The sequence below is a fragment of the Coturnix japonica genome, chromosome 3, assembly GCF_001577835.2.
Source record: "Coturnix japonica isolate 7356 chromosome 3, Coturnix japonica 2.1, whole genome shotgun sequence".
Lineage (NCBI taxonomy): Eukaryota > Metazoa > Chordata > Aves > Galliformes > Phasianidae > Coturnix > Coturnix japonica.
Window position 1 is genome coordinate 4,534,969 of NC_029518.1, and position 27,594 is coordinate 4,562,562.

Below are 27,594 nucleotides of genomic sequence, written 5' to 3' on the forward strand. Positions count from 1 at the left end.
GGTCTCCATCAGGTAAGGGCCCAGACTCCTGTATGTAAATAATGCAAGAAGAAATAAGACTGTTTATTAAAATAAAATCTCTCTGTCCCGATTCACACCCTGCTTTGCGCAGGCTCCGTTCACAGCAGCACTTCGGAGTCCTCCAGGCAGCCATCAGCACACGGCAGCTGAGCTGCAAGCGAGCTGCCAACAGGCAACGTGCCGGCCTCGGTCCATGCCGGGCCCTCGTGGGGCAGCAGTGGGACATAAGCCTCCTCCGTGGGGCTGCCCTCGCTCTCAAGGACGTACCTCGAGCCCCCATCGTGGATATCCACTGCCACCAGCGCTGCCTTCGCGTGGGAGCAGCAGGGCTCAGCAATGTCCCCAGGCTCCAAGTCAGAGTCCGCGTGGGGGAAGCCTGAATCCTGGGTGGAATCGGGGCTCTCCTCTGGCAGGCTGGTGTTGACGTAGATGACGTCCTCTGACCCCCTCGGGGCAGGAAGGCTTTCCAAAAGCTTCTCCAGATGAACTTTCAGCTGTGAGAACGTGGGTCGGTCAGCGGGCTCAGCCCTCCAGCAGGAGGACATGATATCGTACCTGGGAAGGAGGAGAGGAATGCAGCTGTCGTGGAGAATGTTGCCGAGTGTTTGGCTTCGGGATGTACGACCTGGTTTGATTCCCTGCTTGGAAACTGGGGGAGTCCTGAGTCACTTTGCATTAAAACAAAGCAAAACCCACTCCTCTACTTTAACTGTTTTGTTGAGAAAGGAGCACAGCACCCCCAGGCAAAACACTCAGGGCAAAACAGTCTTAAAAATGAAACAACAACAATAAAGACTTTGACTCCTTCACCACAAACTGCAGAGGGCACCGCTGCCACCTCTGCAGGACCCGGCAAGGTGAACTCTGGTACCACCTGCTGCAGGCAGCCCATCATCAGTCAGCCCTTGGTGTGAACCCCACCAACACATTGCTTTCTTTGGGGATGTTTTTGGAGGTTGCTGTGTGACACTTTGCCTGGAGTTAAGATGTTTTTTTCCATTCCTGGGTCACACTCTGCTCATATTAAAACTCAGGAGATTAAAGGTTTTGAGCTCTTTATGAGACACTCTCACTTCAAATTTGGCCCACACCATTATTCTGACCAGCTGTCTCCTCAGAGCCAACCTGCTTGTGCACTCCTGCCTGTCAGCCCTACAAGGAAATAAAGCTTCTGTCCTCGACATTTCTATTTGAATCCAGTGTCTGGGGACAATTGGAGCGGGGACATGGGAGGCTTTTTGCAGCCTGGACGCAGTGGAGAAATACTCACAGTTCATCTAAGCAGTTCTCAGGCTTTTTGAGCCGCTGCCCGTGGAACAGATACTCATAAATCTCGTGGTTCTGCACCCCTGGGTACGGAGTCATCCCTCTGGTCGCTATCTCCCACATGGTAACGCCAAATGCCCACTGTGATAACAAAGGGAAAGAGTGCTGCAAGGACATTTCCAGGAGGAATGAATAAGTCTTTTCATGGGGAAAGGTCACTTCCTAGCACCCACTGGGCTCTCGCACAATGCTAATAGTTGTATCTTCAGTCCTGCCTTCCCCAGAATTGGAAACGATAAGACACGCCATACGACAGGCAAGCAACCCACTCAATAAACTTATTCCAGGATGCTGGGCAGGCAATGAAAGGTCAGCACGGCCCGTTACCGACATTCCATCTGGCTTTTGCACTTGCGAGGTACAACAAGTACAAAGTGCCACAGCTGCGGAGGACTGGACTCAGGGATCTCTTTCTAGCTCTTGGCTCCTGCTTTCAGGCTGCCCAGCAGTGTGTACCTACCACATCACTCTTGGTGGTGTAGACACGGTCAGCCAGGGACTCTATTGCAATCCACTTCACTGGCATTTTTGCTATTCGGCCCTGACGGTAGTAATCACCGCTGTAGATCTTCTTGGACAACCCAAAGTCTGCCACGCACACTGTCATGTCATCCCGTAACCTGCCAGGTACAAACAGGGTCAGAGAGCCACGGGGAGGCAAAGTCTGCTTTCCTGACAGATGCACAATGACCAGTGATCATGCCTCCATCAGGCTGGCCCTTGAAACGCTGTATACGACTGCCTCTTCTTTATAGAGCTCTAAACATGATAAGAAAGAGAAGTTTGATGTGCCAAATTCTGGACTCTAGTCCTGAGATTGGTCTCCTTGCTATGTCTCTCCAGGAGACTCCAAGGGAGGTTTCACTTAAGGGAGCCCGCTCTGTATGCTAATTCCTAGCACTATAAAGCCACGGGACTTCCACTAGTTTTCACCTAGCCAGGCCAAAACAGAAGGAAAACAAACTCACATGCAGTTCCGAGCTGCCAAATCCCTGTGGAGAAACTGCCGGCTGCTCAGGTACTCCATCCCCAGGGCAATATCCACCATGAACTTCAGCAGCGTCTGCAGGGGCACAAACTGAGGAGGGAGGATGTGGGTCAGAGGGTCCGAGTGCTTTGGGAAGCACGTTTGGTCTGACCGGACCCTGCTCAGGGCAGCTCCTGGACAGCCATTCTGTTAGTTTCAGAGAGCACAAGGAGCCCACAGCAGTGGGCAGGTTTTGCCCAGAGTCCCTAAAAGAGCTATGGTCACCCCTTGCTCTTTGCAGGCCCCTTTTCTACCTGCCTTCGTTACCTGGGGGGCCATCTCCAGCCGGGAGCGAAGCAGGAAGCTATGCAGGTCACCGTATTTCATGAAGGGGAGAACTACCATGGGCTTGGGGATCTGCTGAGAGCTCAGCTCGATGCACACACCTAGAACAAACAGACACAGCTCACATGTGGGACCTGAGCAGGGTCCCACTCCCAGCCCAAACCTGGGGACCCCATACCTAGGAGCTTGATGACATTTGGGTGGTCAAAGTCCTTCATGCATGCTGCTTCACTGAGGAACTCTTCTATCTCTCTATGGGAAAAGTTATCCACTGGAAAGCAAAGGGCAAACAGGAAATTTAAGACCTTGAGAGCTTTAACACTTTAATCACTGCTGCCACATCCCTTCACAGCAGAGTTCCTGTGTGAGCAAAGGGTAAGGGACCACCAATATGACAGAGACATCACACCGGAGGTTTGCATCAGCATCGGGTTACGCAGCACATGGAAGCAGGGAACAGCCCCACCACACCAATGCAGAAAGCACTGGGTCAGGGTGGACAGATGCCACAGCACAAAGAAGGATTAGATATGAGCATCCCCCAAAAGCTCGGGGCCTCTTATCTAGACAGAGACAAGTCCTGTTATTTCCCAGCTCCTCGAGACAAAACTGGCTGTAAGAAGAGTGCCCTTCCCAGCAGGGCTTTGGCCACCATTTGGAAATGGGCATGAGACAACCCAAACTCCTTTCCCCATATCCCACCATGCTTTCCCTTCTACTGCCCAGCATCTGCTCAGCAGATCTCCTGCCACAGCTGTGTCTCTCTGGCTAGGACCAGGACCAGGAGCAGTGGCAGAAGCCAGCATCCCTACAGAACAGTTCCAGGCTATAGAGAAAGCCCCAGAGAGGGGTGTCAGGAGCGCCAGTACCCGCCGTGACAAACAGCATCAGGTTCTGCAAGGCCAGGTTTACTTACACTTCATGGTCTTGACAGCCACCTTCTGTGTGGTGCCTTCTGGCTGGCTGAGACGCCCCTCCATCACTGACCCGAACTCCCCTGCACCATGGGAAAGAAGCAACCACGTTAACCACACCTCTACATGCTGCCTGTTGAGACACCACTGCCTTCCCAAAGATCTGAAATGCTCCAAGACAGAGACCTTGTCTCCAAAAGACAGAGGGCTTTGCTTGAGTCCTCATGGCAGGACAAAAACATAAATTCAGGGATCCAAATTCCCAGCCCTACACTCTGCCATCCTGGGGCCAGGCAATGATGTGAACATCAGCAGTGGTCCCTGCCCCATCAGCCCAGCCACACATCCACCCCCAGCCCTTGCAGCACCATCACTCACCCTCTCCCAAGACCTTCCCCAGGCTGAGGGCACTTCTGTCAATGACAACGTCCTGCAGCTTCTGCTGGAGCTCGCTGCTGACACCAAGGCTGCCCACTGCAGGAGAGGGGAAGAGGAGTGAAGGACTGGAAGAGTCAGGCTCAGAGTTTGCCCTATTGCTATCCTGTCACCTCCTTGCAGAGGGATGAGAAGAACACTCACACGTCAGTTCAATGGCTCTCCGGCAGTAGGACTTCTTGGCTGTGTAGTTTACCACCAGCTCTGAATCATTTCTGCTGAAGGCATTCCTGATGGGATAGAAATGGTGTGAGTTCACTTCAGCTGTCTTCCCTCTGCTCAAAGAACCACAGCTGCGGGCATGGGTGACCACGGAGCTACCCGTGAGATCAGCAGCAAAGGAGGAAATGCACATTTGCTCTGATCCGTTTCATTTCCCTCTCGCTGGATCACTGCCATTGCCTCCAATATCCCATCAAAACATCTACTTGATAAACAAGGCTGATCTACAAAGGAGTGAGTCACAGAGGTATTCTGGGGAGGAAATGGGATACTCATTTCCTAGTCTTACAGCAGTCCGGGATGGTAGCAATAATGCCCAGATCTACCACTTCCTACAGCAACCTCCTTGATCGTGTCGAAGCTTCACATAAGCACGTAGCTCCTTTAGTCACCACAATCCCTTAGCCAAAAAGAAGTCATGGGAGGTGTACACCGCAGCCCCAAAATCAATGGTGGGCATGGCATGCTGCTGGAAGATGCTGTGCTACCCCTCTGGAGCAGGGCCACGCATAGAGCCAGCTCAGGGAAACCAAAACTGCAAGGACACGGAGATTCCCATCATGTTACAGCTGTTAGAAAAGAGATTCTTACAGACAATCATTTCTCAGACTGGGATTGAGGTGATGCCATGGGAGATCAAAGCAGACGGCATTCACTACCAGCTCAATAAACTCCCTTACTGAAGTGATGTATTTCCAAAGGAGTCGATTATATCATTTTTCCATTCAGCAGTGGGCATCCAGATGATACCACTTATAAGGAAAGCCGATAACGCCACAATTATTTAGCACAAATAATAGGACAGGGCAATTAAATGCCACTCAGAAAGTCACAAGGGTGAGTGTGCAGCGCTGGCTCCTTGCAGTAGATAACAGCCCTTTGTCTGTGCTACTAAAAACGTCACTAAGTGTGGTTCAGTGATCTCTGCCCTGCAGACACTGCTGCTGCACTCAGCCATTGGACCAAGACAGGTTTGGTGCGTGACAAGGCAGGAGGGGTTTCTTCAGGCCACAGGATATCATACATTTTGTTCTCTCTCTACTGAGTCAAAATGCCAAGGCCACCTCCCATACTGAGTTGCCCAAGTTTACTTCCCTTTAAAAATAGGAATAATTAAGTAAAAGGTGCACTGCTGAGCTAAGGAAGGAAGGGAAAGTACCGTGTGGTAAAATCACATTCAGTTCCCCTGTGCCTCTCAATGGCATAAAAATGGGAAATGACAATGCTGCAAGAGGCAGAAGCCTTCACCCTGGATCCAGAGCAGGCAAACCTGCTGCCTGCCCAGCACAGAGCACCACCATCAGCTACTCTCCCTCTGACTTACCCATACTTTGTTTCCATGCATCTTTTCTGGATGACCACAGACAAGCAGAGGATCAACCCGACGGCAACCGTACCACAGACAAAGCCCAGTGCTACTACAAAGGAGTCTGTGTTCCCAGATGATGGTGTCGAAGAGGGAGCAGAGGTAATTAACCCTAAGGAAACATCATGTTAGCAGTGTTGGTGAAAGAGTGTCAGCCTGTGGAGAGCAGGGTAGGATCTTCCAGTGACTGAAGCCCACCCCAGATCAATGTGGAGGAGAGGAGGCTCAGGGGAGACCTCATGGCTCTCTGCAACCACCTGACAGGAGGCTGTGTGAGGTGGGGTCGGCCTCTGCTCCCAGGGAACAGCCATGGGACGAGAGGGGATGGCCTCACGTTGTGCCAGGGGAGGTTCATGTTGGCTGTTAGAACAATTCCTTCTGCCACAGAGTGGTGATGCAGTGGCACAGCTGCACAGGAGTGGTGGGGTCACTGTCCATGGAGGTGCTCAAGAATTGTAGGGTTCTGGCACTGAGGGATATGGGCAGCGGGCACAGTAGGGGTGGCTTGGTGGTTGGTCTAGATGATCTTAGAGGTCTTTTCCAACCTTAAGGATTCTATGAATTTCCTGGTGCTGCCTCCAGATATCCTGGACAACAGGGACAGCATCTGGCATTGACAGAGGGTGATGGCAGCAGGGAGCTCTGGCCAGATCTGTGCAAACCACCAGTCAGGGAAAGCATACACTGTGTGCTCCCACAGCACCTCCCACACACAGAGACAGGGATCTCCTTACCACTGGCAGGAACAAAGACCTCCACCGGGCTGCTGAAGGGCCCCACGCCGCCTTTGGTGACAGCAGCCACACGCACCGAGCACGTGGCATTGGTGGCCACCACAGGCAGGATGGCCACAGTGGTGTTAGGCTGGGCTTCCGAGGAGATGTTCTGCTGGAGACAAGAGGAGAAGACAGGCATGGGATGGGGCTGACATCAACAGTGAAAGCCAGAGGTTTGCTGAGTTTGTTATACTATTGCATGGCTTTGTTTCTGGATGCCCAGAGGAAATACAGAAGGAACAGCAAGTTATTTATGGAGAATAATAGCCCTGAGAGGACCGGATGGGATCCGGAAAGGAGCTGAGCATTGTTTCCCGTTTCAGTCTCATGCCTCTATTGCTCTTTGCTTATCAACTGAAGCAGCAGGACAGAGCCAGAAAAGAAAGCCATGGCAAGAAAGCCATCCTGCAAGGGAGGAGGAAAGGCACGGCACACACCAGGGGCTGAAACACCTTTCTCCTCCCAATTCTCTCACTTCTGCAGTCATCAGCCCCATTTCATGGCCACAAAGGTGCTCTACACATCAGCCTGCACTACTCCAGTGTGAGTACCACTGCCTGGGGCTGTGTCCCTGGCACAAGGGCCACCATGATGCTGCAGCTCTGTCCCACGTGGCGTGGGGATCTGACGCACCCAGGGACAGCACGGGCTCTGTTCTGTGCCTGGCAGATGGCCACGGCCCCACGGTGCCACTCAGGCTCTGTGAGCCTTGTGCCAGGCAGTCCCATGAGCCCCTGAGCTACCACCACTCGCATGGCACTGCCCTGATGGCCTTCTGTTGCAATGCTCTCAGCTTCATCCTTCCATTGCCTGGCCACAGAAACTAAGCCTTAGGGCAGATATATTCTGATTTTATGTCAAGCTAATCATATTTCCAGCTTTAAAAGTGTGTATCCTTGCCCGGTGACATTAGAGATGTCAATGTGTTTCATGGCACAGGTCTTTTTTTTCCTTGATAAAAACACAAGTGATCTTCTTTTGTTGCAAATTCCCTGTTGCTTTCTGATCTTCCTGTGACTCAGCCAAGCAGATGAGAAAGTAAGTGCCTGCTGCTGCTCCCCGCTGACTGCCAGCTGCAAAGAACTGCCCCATGATGTGCAAAACATCTGGCTGGCTGCTGGAAGAGCCACAGCCTGGCTCTGTGCTTCTGCTCGACTTTACATGGCCAAGCAAAAATGGCAGCAGGGGTGGGCGAGGAGGAAGTCAGAACTGATTTCTGTTCACAAAAAGGCCTCCAGGATTGATGTGAAACACACACAAGCAGCAGGCAGAACTCCACAAGCACTAGCAGAAGGCACTGCCCTGAGAAACATCTCTTTTCCAACCGCTTTGCTTTCATGGCGTCCATCAGGGAAACGCACACGAGGTCATTTTCCCACCTCCAACCTTAAACGGCATTAGGATCCTTTAACATCTCCCACAGCCCTGCTGTGTCACTTGAGGACAGGGCAGAACGGATATCAAACAGCTCGTGGAGAGGATGAGCGCATTTTCAAAGCAGACAGCCTTTCAGTCAGGATGGAATTGCCAAATGTCATGATTTTTATGAGTCTTGTGGTAGCTGAGGAATTCCTGCCTGTCTCAGTTCCTGCAGCTTTGGGTCCAACAAGAATCGCTGGTTTAAAAATAAAAACCAGAGCTTTTTGAAGTTTTCAAAGCTGTGTTTTAAACTGATTGAGGAGAAAAAGTGGCCTGCAGGTGGCCCTGCTGACACAGAGATCCACCATCCCACCGCAGTTCTGCTGCCAGGACTTTCAAACTGATTGTTATTTGGGGGGGAAGCCTGATGTGAGAAGGGCAGGATTCTTCACAGCACTTGTGCTCCATGGGGCCATTAGCACAGGAGGGAGAAAAGAAGCAGGGGATATCTAGCATTTAATATCCAGCCTCTCCAGAGCCAAAATTCAGAGGCTTTACGTCTGGAAAACAAAAGCTTTTCCATTTATTTTTGGCAAAAGGCAACAAGCGCATTGATCCTGTGCCTTGGTCTGTCTGTTCAATCAGCTCCAGCAGACAGACTGCAAGCAGCTCCACAACCAGCCCAAGGATGCTCTGTGAGGGGACGTGGCACAACCTACCACCATCCCCATGCCTCTGAATTCAGTAACAGCCCTTAGGATAAGGAGTGCTCACCCCTGCCCTTGGCTCGTGTCCTCTGGGCATCCTGACAGGCATTTTTGCCTTTCAGAAAGCCCATGCGGTGATAAAGCAAAGTAGCACTGAGCACAACTGCACCTTTTGATCTGCACAGCCAAGGTCGTCTGGAAGATAACTGCCTAGCAGAGCTTCCTACTTCCCATCTGAACTCACTCCCCATTAGTGGGGCTTTTTAGCCTTCTGAAAACCAGCAAGAATGAGAACAGTAATGGACCGGAATCCTGAGCAGAAATTTCACTGCCAAAGCAGTTAACTTGGGAATTTTATTAATAATAATAATAATAATAAGCTTCTCAGAGCTTAAGGGCACAGCTTGTTTTTCACTTACTGCTTAAGAGATGACAAATGTGTCAGCATTTCTTTTTTTTCCATGCTGGTCACAAGACCATAATATTGTTTCCTTGACTTCATTCAGTCTGGATCTATACGTGCTCTTTTTCAGAAGCACAAAAGGAGAACAGAAAATGCAGCATCTTACAAAAAAAGAGCATGAGTCACTTTTTCCACACAGAATTTAGGTTGTCAGTGCCTCTCTGTACTTTTGGCCTGGGACAGAGGAAGACCAAACCACAGAGCAGAGGGGATGGCTGGATACATCCATGCAATTATCCAAAGGCTCCCTGGCCACAAGCAGAGCTTGGATTGGATCCTGTCCTCCATCTTTAATGCTGCTTTGCCCAGTACCTAAGATGTCCCAAAGCCTGGAGAAGGCAAGTAAGGCTGTGCCAAATGATTTCATATGCTGTGGACAGGTCCCCTGCCCTAACATGCTCCTTGAGCTTAAAAACTCAGTGCTGTGGGTTGTCTGTGCTTGAACTCTTCCCCAGTCCCCCAGTGACTTACCAGCCCCTTGGAGTCCTGCCACGTGTGCCAGATGTGATATCCCTGCAGCTCCCCCTGTGTCCTCTCAAGGGGTGGCTTCACCCATCGGATTTCCAGGAAGGAGCTGGATTCATTGAGTGACACTGTGACATTCAGTGGTTGGGTAGTTGGAGCTACAGAAGTCAAAGAGAAATAAGGTGAGGGGAGGCAGGTAGATCTGTGCATCACAAGGGAGGTGGCAGGTGGGCAGAAAATGAGCTGTAGCTCAGCCAGACAGCATCGACTATTTCCAATAGCCTTTAATATTTCCAGCAGGTGATCACATCTGGATACATTTCCCTTCTCCAATTGAGAACCAAGATATTCCGACCCTTAACAACCATCTCTCTGGACCAGCATCTCATCCAGGCAGCCCTGCACAAAGCACAACAGCGTACTTTAAGCAGGGAAACCCTTCTCAGCACTAGCAACTCATTTCCTACCTCCTTCCGTGGTACTGGCTGTTATCCAGGGGCTAAATGCCGACCAACCGACTTCATTCTTGCAGGAAACACTAATGTTATAGTCTGCCATGGGCCACAGCTGCTGGATGTGATACACGTGGGGAGGCACCGATGTGTTAAAGAGCAGAAGTGAGACATTGCTTCGTGGAACGGCTTCCTTGACCTTAATGGAAAAATCAGTCCAGAAACAGGGATTAGTCAGCAACAACCTGCAGGCTGAGAGGCACAGCAGGATTTTACATCTGTAAACAGGATCCAGGGCCCTGCTTCCCTTTCTGTCCTCCATCAAAACAACACTAGGGCCTTGTTCTTAGATGCTGCTCTTCCCTCTTACGAACCCTCTAGAAGGACTGATCACAGACCTCATTACACTCCATCATTATCCAGAGAAGGCTGTCCAGAAAGCTGTGGGCGCCCCATCCCTGGAGGTGCCCATGGCCAGGTTGGATGGCACCCTGGGCAGCCTGAGCTGGTATGGGACAGGGGTTGGGGCTGGGTGGCTTTTTGAGTCCCTTTCAACCCAAGCCATTCTGTGATTCTATGATCATTTAGCAGAATGGATGAATTCGATGCATTAAAAACAAGTCATGATTTTTGCACAAAGATAAACAATTTTTCCAGTGCATCTGGTGGCGCTAACTGGCTGATCTGACCCCAGATACGGGGCTGGGACATCGAGCTTCTGCTCTGATCAGGCATGAGAGCCACACGCTTGCTCAGCATCACCTCTTCTGTTTTGCTTTCCACACATGTCAGCAAAGTTCTCAGGACACAGAGAACCCCACAAGAGCAGCCTCATTGGGATGGCGGGCAGAAGAGGGGAAGAATGAGACCTTGGCATGAGCAACGTGGATAACTCAGAAGACAGCTCAAACACGTCTTCCAGAAAGATCCTATCAGATTAAGGTGTTTTTTCTTTAAAATGTGCTTTTTACAAACTTTAACAGCTTGAACTTGGCAGATACGATAAGAACAACTCCTGCTTTAAGCACCAGAATGCACAGAAATGATCTACGTGGTTGACGGGCCATGCTACCCAAGCATGAGGATTATCAAAGGAGACAGGAGAAAAAAAGGCTTAGTCATGGCTGTGTTTTTGCCAGAAATCATGCCTTGTTTTCCAATTTGAAAGGCTATTTCCTACTGACGGACCATGAACATGAAGTCATAGGAAATTCCTTGGCTCTCCACCCCACTTCCTGAGCTCCAGTAGGAATGTGGCGGTGGACACGGCACTAATATTAGCTCAGGTACCTTTCCCCTCAGTAACTCCTTTCACTTTTACCTGCCTTCCAACATCCTCTGTCCCCTGAGAGGTCAGAGGAGATGTCGCATAGAAATAGGCTGAGAGGAAAAGGGAGGAAACAGTCCATCCTCTGGCTCCTCACACTGCACAGCCTTTCGCTTGGCCATGGGTGCAAACACAGCGCTGATTCGTGGGAGCTGTCTGAGGGTTACTGGAGGGCACTGGAGCAAACTGGGAGCTGCAGCTCTGCTGTCACCGCTGCCACTCAGCCCTCTGAGCATTTTCACTTCCTACCAGTGAGAGTTCACACAGTCTACTTAAAGCCATGTAATTTTTAACGCTGTGAGAGAGATAGGACCTTCAGTTTAAGAGCCTAAGAAGGATTGCTCTGACACGAAGGTTAATGAAAACAGAGGGTTTGTAAATGCGGAAGTTTTGGATGCCACAAGATGCTGAATTCAGTCCACGCAGGATTTCTCCTGGCAGTGGCAGAACAGACGATGTACTGCCTGAACCAGGGGACAGATTAACCATTACAAAAAATACATCTGGAAGAGATGGTGAAGGCTCACCACAGCTCCTTTTGAAGCCTCTTGTCCACCACAGTGGTGCTCCACTAGCTGCAAGTTTACCAGCACCTGAGGACTCTACTCCCCAGCTTTGACTTCTTGACTTCATGCTTCCCCTTTCAAAGCTACTAGGAAAGTCCATTTGCCAACACCAAGAGCCTGGCATCCAGGTTGTAGAAGCAGGAGCAACCACTTACCTGCACACTGCAGGTGTTCAAGGCAGAGAATGAATCAAAGCCTGGCACCCAGGAGATCACAATGCTGTTGGCCATTCTCTTCAGGACATGCACGGTTTTTGGTGCAGATGGTATTCCTGTAAGGCAAAGCCAAGCACAGTCAGCTCTTGTGCTGGGGGGCTATGGAAAGCTCTGCCTAGCTCAGGGCAGGCAGACTGTACTGGTAGGGGCACAACAGCCCTCATGCCTAGTACAAGCTCAGTAGGTTTAAGCCTTAGCACAGACATGGCCTTGCTGGCTTCCCCCAGGCAGCTCCTGGGGCTCAGTTTAACTGTGCAAGAAGCCCAGGAACTGTCCTGGTTAGAGCTGCAGCAGTATCCTGTATCAGTGCATTGTAGATATTTTAGACCACTGGCAGGGAAGTAGAAAAACCTTGTTTTGATAGTACTCTGTATGAGCTGAAACAATGCTCTGCATTGCTTAGAGGCAATGACATGTTTTAGGGAACACCTTGCATTACCGGAGTGGTTCCCAATAGGAATGTCAAGAATTAACACCATTTCCTATGGAAAACTGTGAGCGCTACCCCGGTTGTGAAGGAAGGAAAAGAGTGATACAACCCTTCCAAAACCTACACTGGGTCTGACACTTCTGCTTTCAAATGTGCTTTTTGGTGTTTCCTCCCATGGCTGCAACACTGGGGCTGGGCATGCTTTGAATGACCAAACAGCACTGGGTGGCTGTGCTACTACCTGCAACCTGATTTTAAATATCGTTTTCAAACAGGGAAAAATAAATGTGCAAATCCTAAAAACACCACCTTCAGCTAGTGTAGAAAGAGTGCTGAGAAGTGTGGAGGTAAGGGCAGCTCCTGATGGACAGATGTACTCAACAGGTAAAGGTAACACCATGGTCCCACTTACCTTTCACGTTGACCTGCCCGGGGTTGGAGGCGGTCAGCCCTTTGCTGTTGTGAGCCTCACAACTGAACAGTGCTGTTTCATTGAGACCTACAGGGGAAAAAAAACAAGGACCTGTTTGCTGCACCTCTGCAAAATGCCCAAATAAACCAACTCTCCACCTGTTGCTCACAAAAAGAAATATACATATATATATATATAGTGGCTTCCTTTGTTTTAATGTCGCTTTATTTTTTTCCAGCAACACCAACACCTCTTCTTTTCCACCGCTTTTTGCCCTTCTGGCTGGCAGCTGGTTGGCTGAGAGTGACCTATGCAGACCTTCTCACCACCTTCCACACCATGAGCCACGTGCATGCAGCCAGCACCAGCGCACAGGACAGGACTGTGTGCTTCTACAACATCGTTGCACAACCTCTTGAGTAAGCACTTGTTTTGTGTTCAAAAGGGGAAAGACAGAAAGCAGAAGAGCCCACCACCACGGACTGAATCAGATGACTGCTTTCCAAAGACTGCTCAAATCTCCCAGCTGATAAAGAACAAAGACTTCTTTTGGGGTCCGCTGGAAATACCCAAGCGCAGAGTGCTGCTGGTTTCCTCTGCGTGTTAACATGGGCTGCATGATTTGATCCAGCAAACAACAGCACTCAGGACTTTTGTCTCATGCAAAGGACCTGAGACGGGTGCTGAGCCATCCCTGCTGTACACATGGTAGCACAGGTGCCTGGGAGTGCATCACTTGCTGCCTTCCCAGAATGGTTCCAGCTGTGTGCAGCGTTCCCAGCATCTTTAATTCATCTCAGCAAACTGCAGAGATGTGCATGGAAGTGCACTGAAAGAGTCGTCTGCCTTGGCAGCTCATCCACCTGGATGTGCAGCAGTTGGTTGGGAGGTTGGCTGCAAAAAGGGGAAGGTGTGGCCATCCCTGGATGGAAATGAGGACTGGGAATGATGTACCAGCCTGTTCTATTGTATCAACATGTCCCATTGCTTCTTGGGTACTGTCCAAGCCTTGCTTTTACAGCCTTTTCCTCCCCGGTGGAAGGAAAACAGCCTCCTGTAGTTGTACAAGTAGAATGAACTTAACTAACCCAAGCCCACAGATGAATAGAGGATATTAGGACACCAAATCTGGCAGCATCAGCATATAACACTGTATCTAAAGCCTGTTACTTGGAAGCTTAAAACCATCCTTATGGGGAATGCTTTTAATGAAATGCTTTTCTGATTATAGTGAAATGCCTGTCAGCTACTGCAACGTGAAGGACTCACTGCAGTGTCCTGGCCTTACCAAGTGACACCTGTGTCAGTGTGACAGGGCTTCTGGACCCGGAGGGAACTGTCCAAAAAAACCCCAACCAAACATGGGCCAACAGGATTTATTCCAAGAGGAATGAGTCACTTCTTCCGGCTTTCACTGCCTTTTAAAGTCTGCCTTTGGATGCCAAGACGACTCAGTTATAGCTTGGCTGTTAATTAGCTAGTGGTGTCCTTTGAGTGAGCAAATGAAGTAATCCTTCCTTTCTTCTGCCTCTACAGCATAACTACATTGGGTTTGGTATCACAGAGGACTTTTCTCCCTATGCTTCACCAGGTTGGCAGAGAGATGTTGAGCAGAGGTCCTCCAGAGACCAGAGGGGATCAACCTGCAAGAGCAGCAGCATGCTGGAGGCCAACAGGTTACCTACAGCAGTGGGGTTACTCCCAGGAGCACATCTCATGTGCACTGGAGGGCTGAAATCTAAACTCAGGTTTGTTAGTCCTTAAGAGGTGTCTGAGAGATAAGCCTTGTGGGCAGACAAGATACACAGAAGTAGAAATGCTTGTGTCTGCTTCCCTTGGAATAAATTCCCTCTGGGCTCACCTGGCACAGTCAGAACTGATGGGGAGATGTAGGGTTTCACGTTGAGTTGGACGTTGTTACGAAACCAGTAGATTTCCACAGGCTCTGGTGGGCCCACAGCTTGGCATGTGAGGTTGAAGGGGCTGTTCTTGGTGACATTCAGTTTCTCAGGCTGTTGAATGAAGTGTGGGAGCCCTACACAGATGCAAAGCAGAAAAACAAAAGATTCAGAGAGCTCAGCATCACGGCTCCAACAACAGCCCCACGTTGTCTCACTCAGGCTTGGCTTTGCCAACCAGTCCCTTCCCATCCAGGCCTCCCTGTTTGTGGCAGACATGGCAGCTTGTCAGGTATCTCTGGCCTTGCCCATCCCCAGCTCACCTTCCAGCTGTACCAAGATGGGATCAGATGCGATCTCAATGCCAGAGATGTTGAGTTTGCAGACGTAGGAGCCATTATCTGAGCGCTGAGCAGCCCGGATGCTATGAAAAAGAAGGGGGAGGTTACGGGGGCTGTAATGGGGAGAGCTGCCCTGCACACAGGACACAGGTAGGTGGGAGATGGGTTGAAATCAGCATCAGTAAGCCCAGAGCACACAGCCATGTGTGCAAACCCTGCCTTTGAGGGCTAGGGAGCCCACCCCTGCCAGCTGATGGCAGCCATCCCTCCCCAGGGGCCACGCTGGGGACATCCCTCGCACAGAAGGACAGCACCGGTTACCTGAACGTGGAGGTCATGGCTACCTCCTCCTCATCAGGGATTTCAAAGTGGCTGGTGGCAATACGGTCCAGTGTGTGCAGCTCCCTGCCATCCTTCCACAGAGAAATGCCAGGGGAGTCTGGCCGGAGCAGCAGCTGAGGTACTTTGATGGAGCAGTTAAATGTAACATCCTTGAGCTCATTGATCACAACGTGTCCCACTGTGGGGTTAAATTTCAGCTGTCCCAGGGAGGTGGTAGAAGTCTTTGTGCTCTGGGGAGGCCAATGGCCACTGGTGAGGCCTCGTTTGGGGCGGTGGTGCCTTGCCCACAGGGGCCTTGCCAGCGGGGCTCCCACAGAGAGGGACCTCAGGCCTCCATGTACAGCAGCATCACCTGCAAGAGGAGACCTCAGGTTTGTCATTTGTGACCCAGAAACTTTCCCAAAAGCCTCCGAGGCACCTCTTGTAGGAGCTTCAGGGAGGAAACAGGGAGCCTAGGGCTGTCCCAGGACTGAGCACTTACAAGCAGCACCTCCAAAAGCACCTTTAAGCAACCCAGAAAGTCCCAGACTGCTTTTCTCATGGCAGGGGAGAGGCGGGAGCTGTTTGTGCTGGATCACGCCTCAGGGGACTGGAATCGGGCAGGAGGAATTTGGGACTCAGAAAACCCCTTTCAGGGGCCTCATCTCAGGCGTTTCCAGCTGGGAGGGAGTCCCCGCAGAGGATTTGCATGGGCTGGTTTTAGGCTTTCTGCTCCTGAAGCCACTCTGTCCCCAGTGTGGGGTGAGCTGGGCAGCTGGGGATGGGCAGCACAGGGCAAGCACAGCGCTCTGGGGTACAAAACCACCCAGCTTTGTGGCTGCCCCTCTGGCAAAGGCAAGCTGAGCCAGTCAGGCTGCTGCTGCTGGGAGCTGCCCTCACCCATCTGCTGGGGGAGAAATAAATGCACTGATGGAGACATGCCTTCAGACAGCGTGTAGGAGCTGCCCGCTATGCAGCCTCCTCCCACCACACTACCCCTTCTGCAGGCATTTGCCCAACAGAAGACACTTTGCCAGCTCTCTCTGTGGCCTTCATTCCCCCACCTACATGCCACTTAACACACAGAGTCATTGAGCTGGGTCCTCCGCCTCCCTCCTCATGCATTCTGCACAGCCATGGACAGCCATTCCCCCAAAACAAAAGCATATGTTCTGAGGAGAAACGATCTGGAGGATACCCTGCAAATAGGTGCTTTCATTTCCGAGCTCCTGGAGGCACACCAGAAATCCTGAGCCGATCAGTAAATCTCCCTTGCTGCAAGTGAGGCACTGTGCCAGACAGGAGTTTCACCTCCATTAATTTCCCTCTCCCAAATAAAGCTATTTGCAGGGTTAAAAACAACAGCACAAGCAATGCTGTGGGCAGAAAACACGACCTTTTTGCTCAGCTTGAGTTCAGTTGCATTTGGTTTGGGGTAGGTCTGAGTCCTGAAACATCAAACAGCTCCAGGTTTTTAAAGATACGTCATTAGTATGGTAAGAAATGGAGCACGAGCCCGGCGTTCGGTGCACAGAGCCAAGAAACACAGTCTAACTTTGAGGCTGGATGTACTGCTTTGCTAAGTTGCTCGCTATTTTTAACCCCTGAGAAATGGTGCTTCTAGGCAGGAACTCAAGAGGAGTTTTGAAGCTGGATGGGGGGGCAGAGAAAGGCTTTCTGGCTGACACACAAAACAATGGGTTTCCCTTTCAGAGGAGGAAAAAAAAAGAAAAAGAAAATAAAAAGACTTTAAGCTTTTCAAACACTTCCTAATCTCCACCATCGCAACACAAACAAAGTCCATGTGACTGCAGCTCAATGCAGCCTCCCCACGTACTCACAGCAGCCAGGTGAGTGGCTTTTCGGTGGCCAGATAACCCCTAAAAAGACCAGGATAAAGCAAACAAACAACACAGAGAACTCCTCCCCTTCTCCAGGCAGAGGCTAGCCGGGTTGGAGGCATTCCCTTCCTGACAGGACTGAGCCCAGCAGGATGGCTGAATGAAGGCTGCTGCCTGATGGGAGTAGCCATGATCCTGCCCCACTGCGGTGCTTGGTACAACCTGCCTGGTGGCACTGGGGCAGCTCACACAGTCCCAGCTCAGTTTCTGGCCATCACCAGCTCTCCCTTTGTGTTCCCCTTCAAGGCAAACTTCAGAAAGCAAAGGGGATCTCAGCCTCAATTTCTGCACTGATGAAGTGGAAAGAGGTATTTGCTGGCCCAGGAATGAAATATTTTCCTCTTTGACTCATGCTGACAACAGGAATTTGTTGAATGAAGAACTCCCTTTCGAGCACCCCTCCATCCCCAGCTGTTTGGGGTGTGCCTGTCCCCAGGGACTCACCCGTGGGCAGAGCTGCTTATACTCAAGCTGGCCCCAAAAGCCAGAGCCCCAGAGCTGGGAGGGGGCATGCATGAGTGCCCACCAGGTACACACAGGGTGCCCACTGCCCTGCAGCAGCATAAGCTGGCATGGAAGAAACTCCACGTGCAAGCATGATGCTGTTCACTCAACATACCTGGACTGGCAGCACTAGCAAAGCTCAGACCACAGGACCAGGATAAATAAACAAGTAGGTGGCAGAGCAGTGACGATGCTCATTGTGCCTCCTCTACTACAAGCCTGGAGAAGGGAGCCTAAGCAGAAAGTCTGCCTGCTGAAAGGGGTACGATGGTTTACTATAGATGAAAACAATAAATGAGCAGTTGCATGCCCTGTGAAGGAGTCAGTAAGTTGTCCTACTGCAATCCCAGCGAAAGAAAGTATTAGAAAATGCACAGGTCTGCCCCCATATGCCTCATGTCTGTACTCCTGTATTAGCAGAAATAATGCACCTGCTGACAACTGCTCTCTGCCCGGGCACCTGTTGAAGTGAATCCTGATGTGAGGAAGGATGGGGAGCACCTCTTGGGCCTGCTGCCTCCATCCTGCCCTCCAGAGCTGTCCGAGATGGCTGTGCCCTGGGGCCACATCTGGCTTTTTAAAGACACCCTGGGCTTCACACACTTTTTGTGCGACACATTCCAGGTTCGCAGTTTGAACCACACAACAGCGGTATGTTTGCGGTACTGCAGGCTCCCCCAGCCACAGCCCACGCTGGGAACTCTCCCCTGCCCAAAGCAAACCGATCTGACTGCCGTCCCATCTGAGCAGCATATCTTCCCACCGACCCCACCAGCATCCGGGCCCACACCGGATGGACCAGGGACCCTCAGCGGCTCGTGTGGGGCAGCCACGCTTTGCCTTTAAGCCTCTAAACCACGTCTGGCTCTTCGCATTGTTTTTTCCAGGTGGCCAAGCTCCACAAACAACGTGCCGGTGCCACGAACTCAGCACTTTTGGGCGGCACGGCCACGCAGCCATCTCGACCAGCGCTACTCGGGGCACGTTCCATTAGCAAATCCAGGTCGCTAAATCACTTCCCTCCCCGCAAACAGAGCGGGGTCCCGCCGCCCACCGGGAGGGCCGACGGAGATGCCAATGCCCGCAACCCCTTCCCGCAGCCCCGGCCCGGACTCACCGAACTCAGCAGCCCCGCAGCGCGGAGGAGGCAGAGCGCACAGCAGCGCGCACAGCAGCGCGCAGCGCCCACCGCCCATCCCGCCGCCGCACCGAGCACCGGCCCCGCTCCGCAGTCCCGCACGGCACGGAACAGCACGGAACAGCACAACACGGCACGGCACGGCACGGAACGGCACGGCACGGCACGGCACGGCACGGCACGCCTCCCGCCTCGGCACGGGGCGGGGACAACACCGGGCTGCGATACCCCGAGGGACGAGGTGATGCGTAGCGAGGTCTGCGGGGTGGTCAGTGCGGTGACGACGGGACACACGCGTGCACCAACACAAACAGCGCTTTGAGATCAGCCCAACACTAGGGGCTGGGCTTTGGGAGCGGGCGGCCTCCCTGACCTCCTTGTGTTCCTCTGCTTTCTGCTCTCCGTGTTCCCAGAAGTGTAACTTTCCAGCTGTTGGAAGGAACCATATGAAATCCAGTCTGAAATCTTGTTGTTGGTTTTTTTCTTTTTTTCAGTTGGGAAGACAAAAATGTCTGAAATTTAGTGGGAAAACAGAAAACAAACAAACAAAAAAATCAATCACTTCCAGACTGCTTTGACTTGCAAAGCTGCTTATTCACTGCGCATTCCCAGGCCCTGGTGACAGGGATTGAATTCCCCCCTGGCTGCCTCTTGCACTCCAGAGCAGCTCCTGACATCTTGAAGTGATCAGCAGCTACGGAAGGGAGCGTGTGGCTGGAGGCCCGGCTTAAAGGGGAGAAGCAAAACGTAGCGAAGCTGCTGCAGGAAGGCTTGGCATCTCCTGCTGTGCCTAACAGTGCTGCCTTCTGTGCAGCTTCATCTTTTGAGTGTGTTCAGCAGGCACCCACCAGCACCCACAGGCTGGGGAACAGGCATTTAGACCTCTCTTTCCTCTCTGGAATCACAGCACAAGCCGGTCATTCAGGGTCAGCCTTTGCCACACGGGTGCATTTTTGTCTGGCTCCATTCCCTGCTGCTGCTGGCTTTGCAATATTTTGGGAACAAAGTGCTTGAGGGGGTCCTGGGGCAATGGAGCTTGTTGGCCAAGGAGGCTGTGGATGCCCCATCCCTGCAGGCATTCAAGGCCAGGCTGGATGTGGCTCTGGGCAGCCTGGGCTGGTGGTTGGAGACCTTGCACATAGCAGGGGGTGAAACCAGATGGTCATTGTGGTCCTTTTCAACCCAAGCCATTCTATGGTTCTATGGTTCTGTGATTAAGATAGAGGAAGGAAGAAAAAAAAGAGCCTGACTATCAGGTCCTGACATCCCTGTCCAACTCCACGCATGGAGAAATACACGCATCTGCTTATTCCTGAGAGCTTGGTGTCAGCAATGGTTTTGCTTCCTCCTTTGTCTTTTCAATGGGAAACTGAACATTGAGTTGCAAACAGGCTGTATATTACAGTCCCAAAGTACATGACTTGGCCAGAGCCATAAGATATTGCCTGCTCCCACTGTCCAGTGGCCAGGCATCATCCAGGATTTGGTTCTAAATATCTTCCAGCCTCCCCTCAAAAAATGATGTCAAGAGGACTGAAATGAGGCTATAATCTGTGGGGGACAGACCTTAAGAGAGGGAAACAAAGGCTGTCTGTCTTGTCAAGCACCAGCATCCCAAACCAGCCCAACCAGTTGCGCTTTCAGCTCTTCATGGCTCAGCACAGACCACACTGCAGGGAGCACCCACCTCTCCCAGACTGAAGGATGCAGAATGAGAGCCCGTAGCACAGCACAGGTAGAAGATCTTCCTGACTCACACTTTAATGGCTTTCCAGCACAAAGGTTGTCCTACCCACCCACCCTTCAGCTGCTGATGCTGAGGAATGGCCGGTGCCCTCGGAGTCCTATGTACGCACACATTCATGCTGAGTCCTGTTTGGGAGCACAAAGATCTCTATCATGGTAGATTTCTCCTGCCTTCACAAGAAGCTCTAACCCACTTCTGATAGCATCAGCAGCTCTGCAGTATCCTCAGCTTTGTCTTAGCAGCATCTCAGCAAATGTTCTCAGTGCTGCCAGAGCTGTGGTGCCAGACTGGAGCCCAGAGTTGATCCCTCATGATATTTTCAGTTTTGCTTCAGAGCGGTGACACTGTTTCTTCATAAGACTTTCTGGAGTCAGTGCAATAAGCACAGAGTACTTCATTTATCAGAAATGGCACTGCAATCAGGCCGTGGGATCTTACCCGCTCCGATTTTTCCCCCTTCTCTATTTCTGTATTCCCATTTTCATTTCCATTTCATTAAATCTCTTTATTTCTGCTTTCTGTTTGTGTGTGTTTTTCTTCCCGTTGTAGTGTCCTGTTCTTTTAAATAGCAGACTCCTCCAGGAACGTGTTGTTAGCTCCAGGCAGATAGATGGCTTTCCTGTGTTAAATGTTACATCCTGGCCACAGGATACAGCTCTCAAATGATTCGCAGAGCAAAGTGAGCCCTTTGTGGTGCTACCAAAATACCTTTCTTCTTGTGCTGCATTCTTTGGACACGCTGTACATGCTACATCTCTCACTTGGCCCATCCTGTCCCTTGGCTCAGCTGATTCCTCCTAGGCCAATTTCTCCTGTTCTGCAGATTATTTCACAAAAGCAGAGGAACGCATCTCTCAAGGTTGGACGCTGGCTAAAACATCCTTGCTTCTGAGCTCTGGGCATTCTTTCTTGCCCACAAAATTGCTGCTTTCATTGCACCGTCTTGTACTCCCATTTGTCTTCACACATATGTTTGGCCCCTGGATCTGCAGATCCAGGGCATTACTTCTTCCTACCAGAAACTGCAATACATTTTGAAAGCATGTTGCAGCTCGGTGAACTCTTACTTCTCCTAATTCTGGCTTTCCCCAGCAGGCTGCTTCTTATTTCTGAGAAAACAATAATGCCTTTAGTCACAACTTGAAGCAAGGATTCCCCAGACCACATGCTAGAGATGCAATTTCAAACATGTTTTCAAGGCTTCCACCGCTTCTCCCTCTTTTGAAGAAAAAGAAAGAAAAGAAAAAGTGTTTTCTGATACACTACCTCGACAGGAATGGAGAAAGAACGCCTGTGGTGATACGGTGAGAGCTAGTAATCGTGATCTGCAGCAACACCCTGTTGTTTAGGTGAGCAATTATAAGGGTGAGAGGTGAAGAGGGGAACCCACAGTGCAATGTCCAAATGGCTGAAATTATGATGGGAGGAGCTGGGTCCCAGCAGACACATCCACACGGCACAGGCAGTTGTGTGTGTGCTACAGCACCCACAAGATGGGCAGATGAACAGCACGGTGCTGACCTCATCAGTGAAGCTCGTCTTTACAGGAATAAAAATAATCTCATTGTCCTGCCAGATTTTGGCAGCTGAGCACATCCCAAAGCAGCATGTCTGCACGTTCTGCTGTGACACCACAACCAAGGGAGGACAGCAGACAATTGGGAGCCAAGCAGATGGTTACACATGGATGACACTCGATTCTAGAATGAAGTACATCAATGCATCACTCTTTTGTCAAAATCTGTCCGGTCTTCTCAAGATAGTCATTCTAATCACCCGACACCTAGTGCTGATAGTCAGAAATGCAGCCCTGAGGGCTGCAGCACTCTCAGTCCTTGTGTGTATTGCAAGCCTGTGTTGATCCTTAGACATACAAACCTCAGTGGGTTAGAAACTTTACAGGTGAATGAGTTCCACACTGAGGAAGCTGCAGCAAGCTGAAGCAAAAGAGATGCTCAACAGTCAGTGCAGAAGTTAACACAGTAAACCAAAACCAGAGGGGCCTGGTTATAAGGGTGGATTTCATCGCATGCCTCAACAGCTTGGAGAGCAGTCCCTTGGCTGTTCTCCCAGGCCAAGGGAAATGGAAGAGCTGTGAAATGCACTCTTACTAGGGAAAGAACTAAAAGCCCTATTGAAGGCAGACAGGAAAACAGAAAAGCACTTGAAACAGTGTATATTGTGAGAAGCAAAAGCTATCTGAGGCAGCCACAAGCATGTAGGCTACAGGGATATTCATCCCTGGGGCTGGGACACAAATCCCTCAGGCTTCAGCCCACTTTTATACACATTCTTATCACTTGGCCACTATTCCAGTACAGCCTCCAGCTCTATGACTGGTTACTCAATCTGTGTATTACTACGTGTTGTCTTTGCTGAATCTGAAGGATGCCCATATAAAGACTTGTACAAAGATTAATTCCCACTTGACTCGCTACAGTTTCCCCCTTTGCACCTAACAGTGCAGTTTAGATTAATCTCGTTCTCTCTGAGGTTTTGTTCGCTGACTTCAAGCAACACTTGGATATACACTGCAACACAACATATAAACAGACAGAGGCTAAAATTACCAACAATACATTTGTTAAAAATGTAAAACGAGTAAAATCAAAATTACAAAAGCAAAGAGTTCCAAGAGTACAACCCAGTCCTAAATAAGCTACCGATTCATTCCAGGTGCAGTTCATGCATTTCTCTTGATTTTTAGCTCTAGGAAATTGACTTCTTCACCTCTCCACTTCTCACACGGACCTGTTTTTGTCTTGGTGTAATGAACCCAAGACTCAATCCCCTTACTTTTACCGCAGTGTCTGTTGTTAGGAGTATCAGATGAGGTTCTTTTCACTTCTCAGACATAGGTTTGGAGATACACTTGGTCCCATGGTTTGAGGAAGGTGTGGGCATGTCCAGGAGTTCCTAATTGCATGTGCCTGAGAAGGGAAGAAAAAGACCCTTGCCAAAGAAAAGACATATTCAGTAAGTATTTGACAACCAGCTACATGCATCTGATCTGAAATTTATAGTATTATTATTTTCTGTGTAAGATTTCAAAAGGATTAGCTCCTTCCATCATGCTGCGGGCTATTTGAGCTCTCAGCAATGCCAACTCATTTCAAATGCGCTTCTTGACATAACTACTGAAATTGTCTTTTTAATATTTGATTCATTCTTTCTACCTGACCACTTGACATTTATTTGAACAACATTTTGGCAACCAATAACAATGATGCTTCCTACCACATATGCTTGTGCTCCTCCAATACAGTACCTAGTATATACACACTTGCAGATGAATGCTCTTGCATGCTCTTTCTGTTAATTCTTTCACTACTGGAGGGGTAATTACATACTGTTCATCAGGTGTTACCTGTTATTCTTCAGTAGTTTCAGTACAATTTAACAGCTCACCAAACTTACCTTCTTTTCTTATAAACAGGAGTCTTAACATTTAAGATATCTATCTTCTTCCAAGGCTATAATTGCGTATCCAGCTTTCTGTTCCCCTTTAAGAACAAAGCTGATTCCATCAGTGAGTAGCTCCCAGACAGGACTTTCCAGAGGGCTATCACTTAGATCTGTCTGTCTGGAACCATTCAGCTTCTTGCAAACAATCTCATCTTCCTCATTTATAGGCAGGATTTAAAACACTTGGCATTTTTTAATGTCATGCCATCTTGCTCAAGCAGTACCATTCTACTGGGGGGCAGTGATGTCCCTTTTATTCCATAAGAGCTATGACAACCCGTGGTACATAAATGGCAACTCTCTGCCCTAGTAGTAAAGCAATTGTCCATTTCTTTCCTTGCAATTGCTCCATTCTTTATCCAGTACATTACCAGATGTTGTAGGGCTGTTCTTGAGCCCTTGGGAAGCACCATACAACATTGCTGGGTCTTTGTTATTGGGCTTTCCCATGCACATATTGGTACCTGCCAGGATTACCTTGCGCGATGTGTATCTAATCCTTATTCTAATCAAAGCTTAGATCCCAGCTCCCAGTTTGTTCCACAAACCCCATCCCGTAAGAAGGGTATCAAGCACATACAAACACTCATTTGTTAGATTTCATTTCACATCTAACCCTGTGGCCCCCAGCTAAGGGGGGGACAACTAAGGACCTTTATGATCATTTATAGCGAGGTAAGCAGTTCTATCATTCACTAAATAGTCAATATCTTCATTCTCTGGCCTTAGGGGCAGCTCCCCTCACACAACTTCCCGCCCGCCGCCATTCCGTCTCCCGTCGGGCCCCGCGCGGCGCGGAGCAGGGCGGGAACAGCGACATGGCCGCCCTCTCCTAGAGCGCCTTTGGTCCCCGTGTGCGGCGGCGTCCCGAGCGGAGCGGGGCTGGAGCTGCGGCTGTGTGCCCCAGAAATAATGAGGATATCGGGCCTCCATGTCGGACCACTCTGAAGAGAGGGCCACGATGATTGCGGCCGGCGACCTGCAGGAGTTCGTTCCCCGGGGCCGCGAGCACTGCCGCCGCCATCCCGGCGCTCATAACTTGCAGCCTCGGGAGCTGCAGCCCGCATCCGAGCTCTGCTCGTCCGACGGGGCGGCCGGCCTGGTGGGCTCCCTCCGCGAGGTCACCATCCACGAACGGCAGCGGGTAGGGCCGGGCTGCAGCGGTGATGGGGGGAGAAACCTGTGGTGAGATGTCAGGGGAACCTGTCTGTCACTTCCTGAGCCCGTTCACCACATCTCCTGTAGCTTCGACTTACAAAATCCTCTGTTTTTGTGGTTATTTTGCTTTGTGTTTCTTCTTTTTAATGAAGGAAAGCTGGCAGCTGAGGAAAGGTGTCAGTGATTTTGGTGAGGAAGTGGACTATGATGAAGAGCTGTACGTGGCCAGCAACATGGTCATCTGGAGCAAAGGGAGTAAGAGTGAAGCATCAGCTGCCTATAAAGCATTCAGCGTTGACAGCCCTGTGCTGCAGGTATGTGCTGATAGCACAGTGTGTTTGCAAACTGTGCCTTGAGGTTGAGGATATGCTGGAGAACACAGAAAGATGTGTTTTGATAGTAGCATCCACTTGTTCTTCAGACATAATTGTGCTCTGCTTGATTTTAGGCCTTGTGGTGTGACTTCACTATTCAGCAGGAGAAATCTGACAAGGCTGATGGTAAGTTGTACTGCTGAGTTGTAGAGATCAAATCCAGCCCCATGCTAAAACAGCTGCCCTGTACACCCAGATGTCTTAAACATCTTCAGAGAAGGAGTCTCTACCACCTCTCTGGCACTATTGCAATGCCAGCTGAGTACTTTGAGCTCAGCCCTCTTGGCATGAGGATTTTAATCAGTGAGAAGTGTTGTACTAAGGCTACCCTCTGCCTCTTAAATATACATTCTTTTGTGCAGGGAATATCTAAGAGATAATCTTACTGCTCTTTCTTTGTTCTGCAGTTTCAGGTGGTAAAGAAATAGTACAGAAATGTGTCTGCATATTGCAGAGCTCATGTGTAAATGTGCACAGCGTGGATGGAAAGGATTACATTGCTGCTTTACCCTTCCAGGTAAGTGCTTCCCCTTGCTTTCAGTCAGTGGGCTTGTTGTCTGGTACTGTGGTGGGCAGGTAAAGGGTGTGTGTTACTACTGTTGGTGACTGCTGGAACTATTGATTCTGGTGGGTGAATATGCCACAGTTATGGAAGTGTGGCATTGATTATGGTGCAGTAGTAACAGTTAGATTGCTAAATGTGGAAAAGCATGGGTATGTCAGCTTGGTAGTTTGAGAACCAGCTCCCATCAACACAACCCTTATCTTAAGGATAAGCGTAGGCAACTTGTTTTGTCACAGCACGATATTCAATCATGAGAAATTATCAATACATTAAATGCTTGATATCTTTGTTATGACTGGATCTCTAATCTTTTAATAGGTTGCAAACATCTGGCCAACAAAATTTGGCTTGTTATTGGAGCGTAGTGGTTCTTCACATGAAGTACCTCCGAGTCCACCCAGGTACGTAGCAAGTGGCTTTAGATTGTTTTGCTGTGGGCTGTTTACTGATATCATACAGATGTGTGAAAATTGAAGAGGAATAGTGAAAGAATGTGTGTTCATAACAGGGACAGCTGAAACTGGAACTCCTGGGAAGGGAGTCCTGATTTCCTCCAACATCACGTTGTCTTAACTGTGTGAGAGTGATCCTAGGAACACGATATGGCAGGCAGAGTGTTACTGACCAAATTTCATTGAGGTTTGTCCTGGAGGTTATTTCCAGGCTATGATGGTGGTCAGATTCATTGGGAAATTGGCATTGAGGAGTTTTCTCTCAGGTGTAACGTGCTTTGAATTTCTGGAGTATCCTGCCCCATGTTTGTAGATGATGTGCTTTGTGGCTGGATATACAGATGAAAAGCAGGATAAGGGGTTTGTTGGCCTGCTGATAAGTAGTCTGAGTATACACTTGTGCTCTTCCTTGTTGTTTGTGTGCATTCCACACAGTGTTATTGTCTAGTCCTCATTAGAGTTGAGGTTAGATATGGAGACCTTAAAAATATTCGAGAAAAATCTGGAAACATGTATTTCCAGCTGGCTGCAGTGGGTGTTCCACTTCAATTTTGGTACCAGGTTAAGCTTTAGCCCAGGCAAATAACCTCTTTAGTGTGTTGGTGCTGTGCTCTCATCACCCTGTCCATAGGGATAGTGAAGTGCCTCCTTCCAGTGAAGGAAGGAGTTGGGCACTGATTTGCTTCATTGGGTCTGAACCCTTTGTCGTATCTCAGGTCTTCCAGCCTGCTATCCCCTGTTTTGCTTCTTGTGGCTGGCCTTGGTTAACATCTGTGCTGGACCCCTTTGGGATTACTGTGGAATAAAATTGCACTGGTCCTGTATTTTCCTGCTCTGTTACTTTAGAAAACTCGCTGTTAACCCTACATGACCTGGACTTTCATAAGAATTTCCCCTTTTGCCACTGCCACCAACAGATGGTTGGCACTATAGCTACTGTGTGAGGGGTACAGATGACCTGA

At 50.0% G+C, this 27,594-nt stretch overlaps 2 protein-coding genes and 1 long non-coding RNA gene across 10 annotated transcripts in view; 1 reads left to right on the forward strand and 2 right to left on the reverse strand.

Annotated features, from left to right (window-relative positions):
* Positions 1 to 33: 33 nt before the first annotated feature.
* Positions 34 to 19,344, reverse strand: MERTK (MER proto-oncogene, tyrosine kinase). 2 transcript variants are annotated; one of them, XM_015856633.2, is made up of 19 exons: positions 18,851 to 19,344; positions 15,329 to 15,701; positions 14,990 to 15,090; positions 14,630 to 14,803; positions 12,769 to 12,855; positions 11,867 to 11,982; positions 9,834 to 10,017; positions 9,373 to 9,524; positions 6,331 to 6,481; positions 5,555 to 5,708; positions 4,153 to 4,238; positions 3,952 to 4,047; positions 3,576 to 3,656; positions 2,838 to 2,930; positions 2,642 to 2,760; positions 2,316 to 2,425; positions 1,808 to 1,967; positions 1,292 to 1,428; positions 34 to 576 (listed from the first exon to the last, which is right to left on the reverse strand). In XM_015856633.2, exons 1-19 carry the CDS (start codon positions 18,927 to 18,929, stop codon positions 120 to 122), a joined length of 2,910 nt encoding a protein of 969 aa, XP_015712119.1. In that variant the 5' UTR covers positions 18,930 to 19,344; the 3' UTR covers positions 34 to 119. The 2 variants fall into 2 exon arrangements, with proteins under 2 accessions (XP_015712119.1, XP_015712118.1); XM_015856632.2 differs by having other exon boundaries at positions 6,331 to 6,484; positions 18,851 to 19,343.
* A 1,807-nt stretch (positions 19,345 to 21,151) lies between these two features.
* Positions 21,152 to 24,869, reverse strand: LOC116653127. Its single transcript, XR_004306502.1, has 2 exons — positions 21,885 to 24,869; positions 21,152 to 21,727 (listed from the first exon to the last, which is right to left on the reverse strand). It is a non-coding gene; the product is annotated as an uncharacterized LOC116653127 (long non-coding RNA).
* A 24-nt stretch (positions 24,870 to 24,893) lies between these two features.
* Positions 24,894 to 27,594, forward strand: part of ANAPC1 (anaphase promoting complex subunit 1) — a 32,522-nt gene continuing 29,821 nt past the window's right edge. For 4 of the 7 annotated variants that reach the window (XM_015856612.2, XM_015856614.2, XM_015856615.2 and 1 more), the window contains exons 1-5: positions 24,894 to 25,227; positions 25,394 to 25,555; positions 25,690 to 25,741; positions 26,020 to 26,132; positions 26,499 to 26,581. In XM_015856612.2, coding sequence (XP_015712098.1) covers positions 25,015 to 25,227; positions 25,394 to 25,555; positions 25,690 to 25,741; positions 26,020 to 26,132; positions 26,499 to 26,581 — 623 coding nt within the window. In that variant the 5' untranslated portion in view covers positions 24,894 to 25,014. Of the gene's footprint in view, positions 25,228 to 25,393; positions 25,556 to 25,689; positions 25,742 to 26,019; positions 26,133 to 26,498; positions 26,582 to 27,594 lie in introns of those variants that run through there. The other 3 variants (XM_015856617.1, XM_015856618.1, XM_015856613.2) reach the window with 2 other exon arrangements.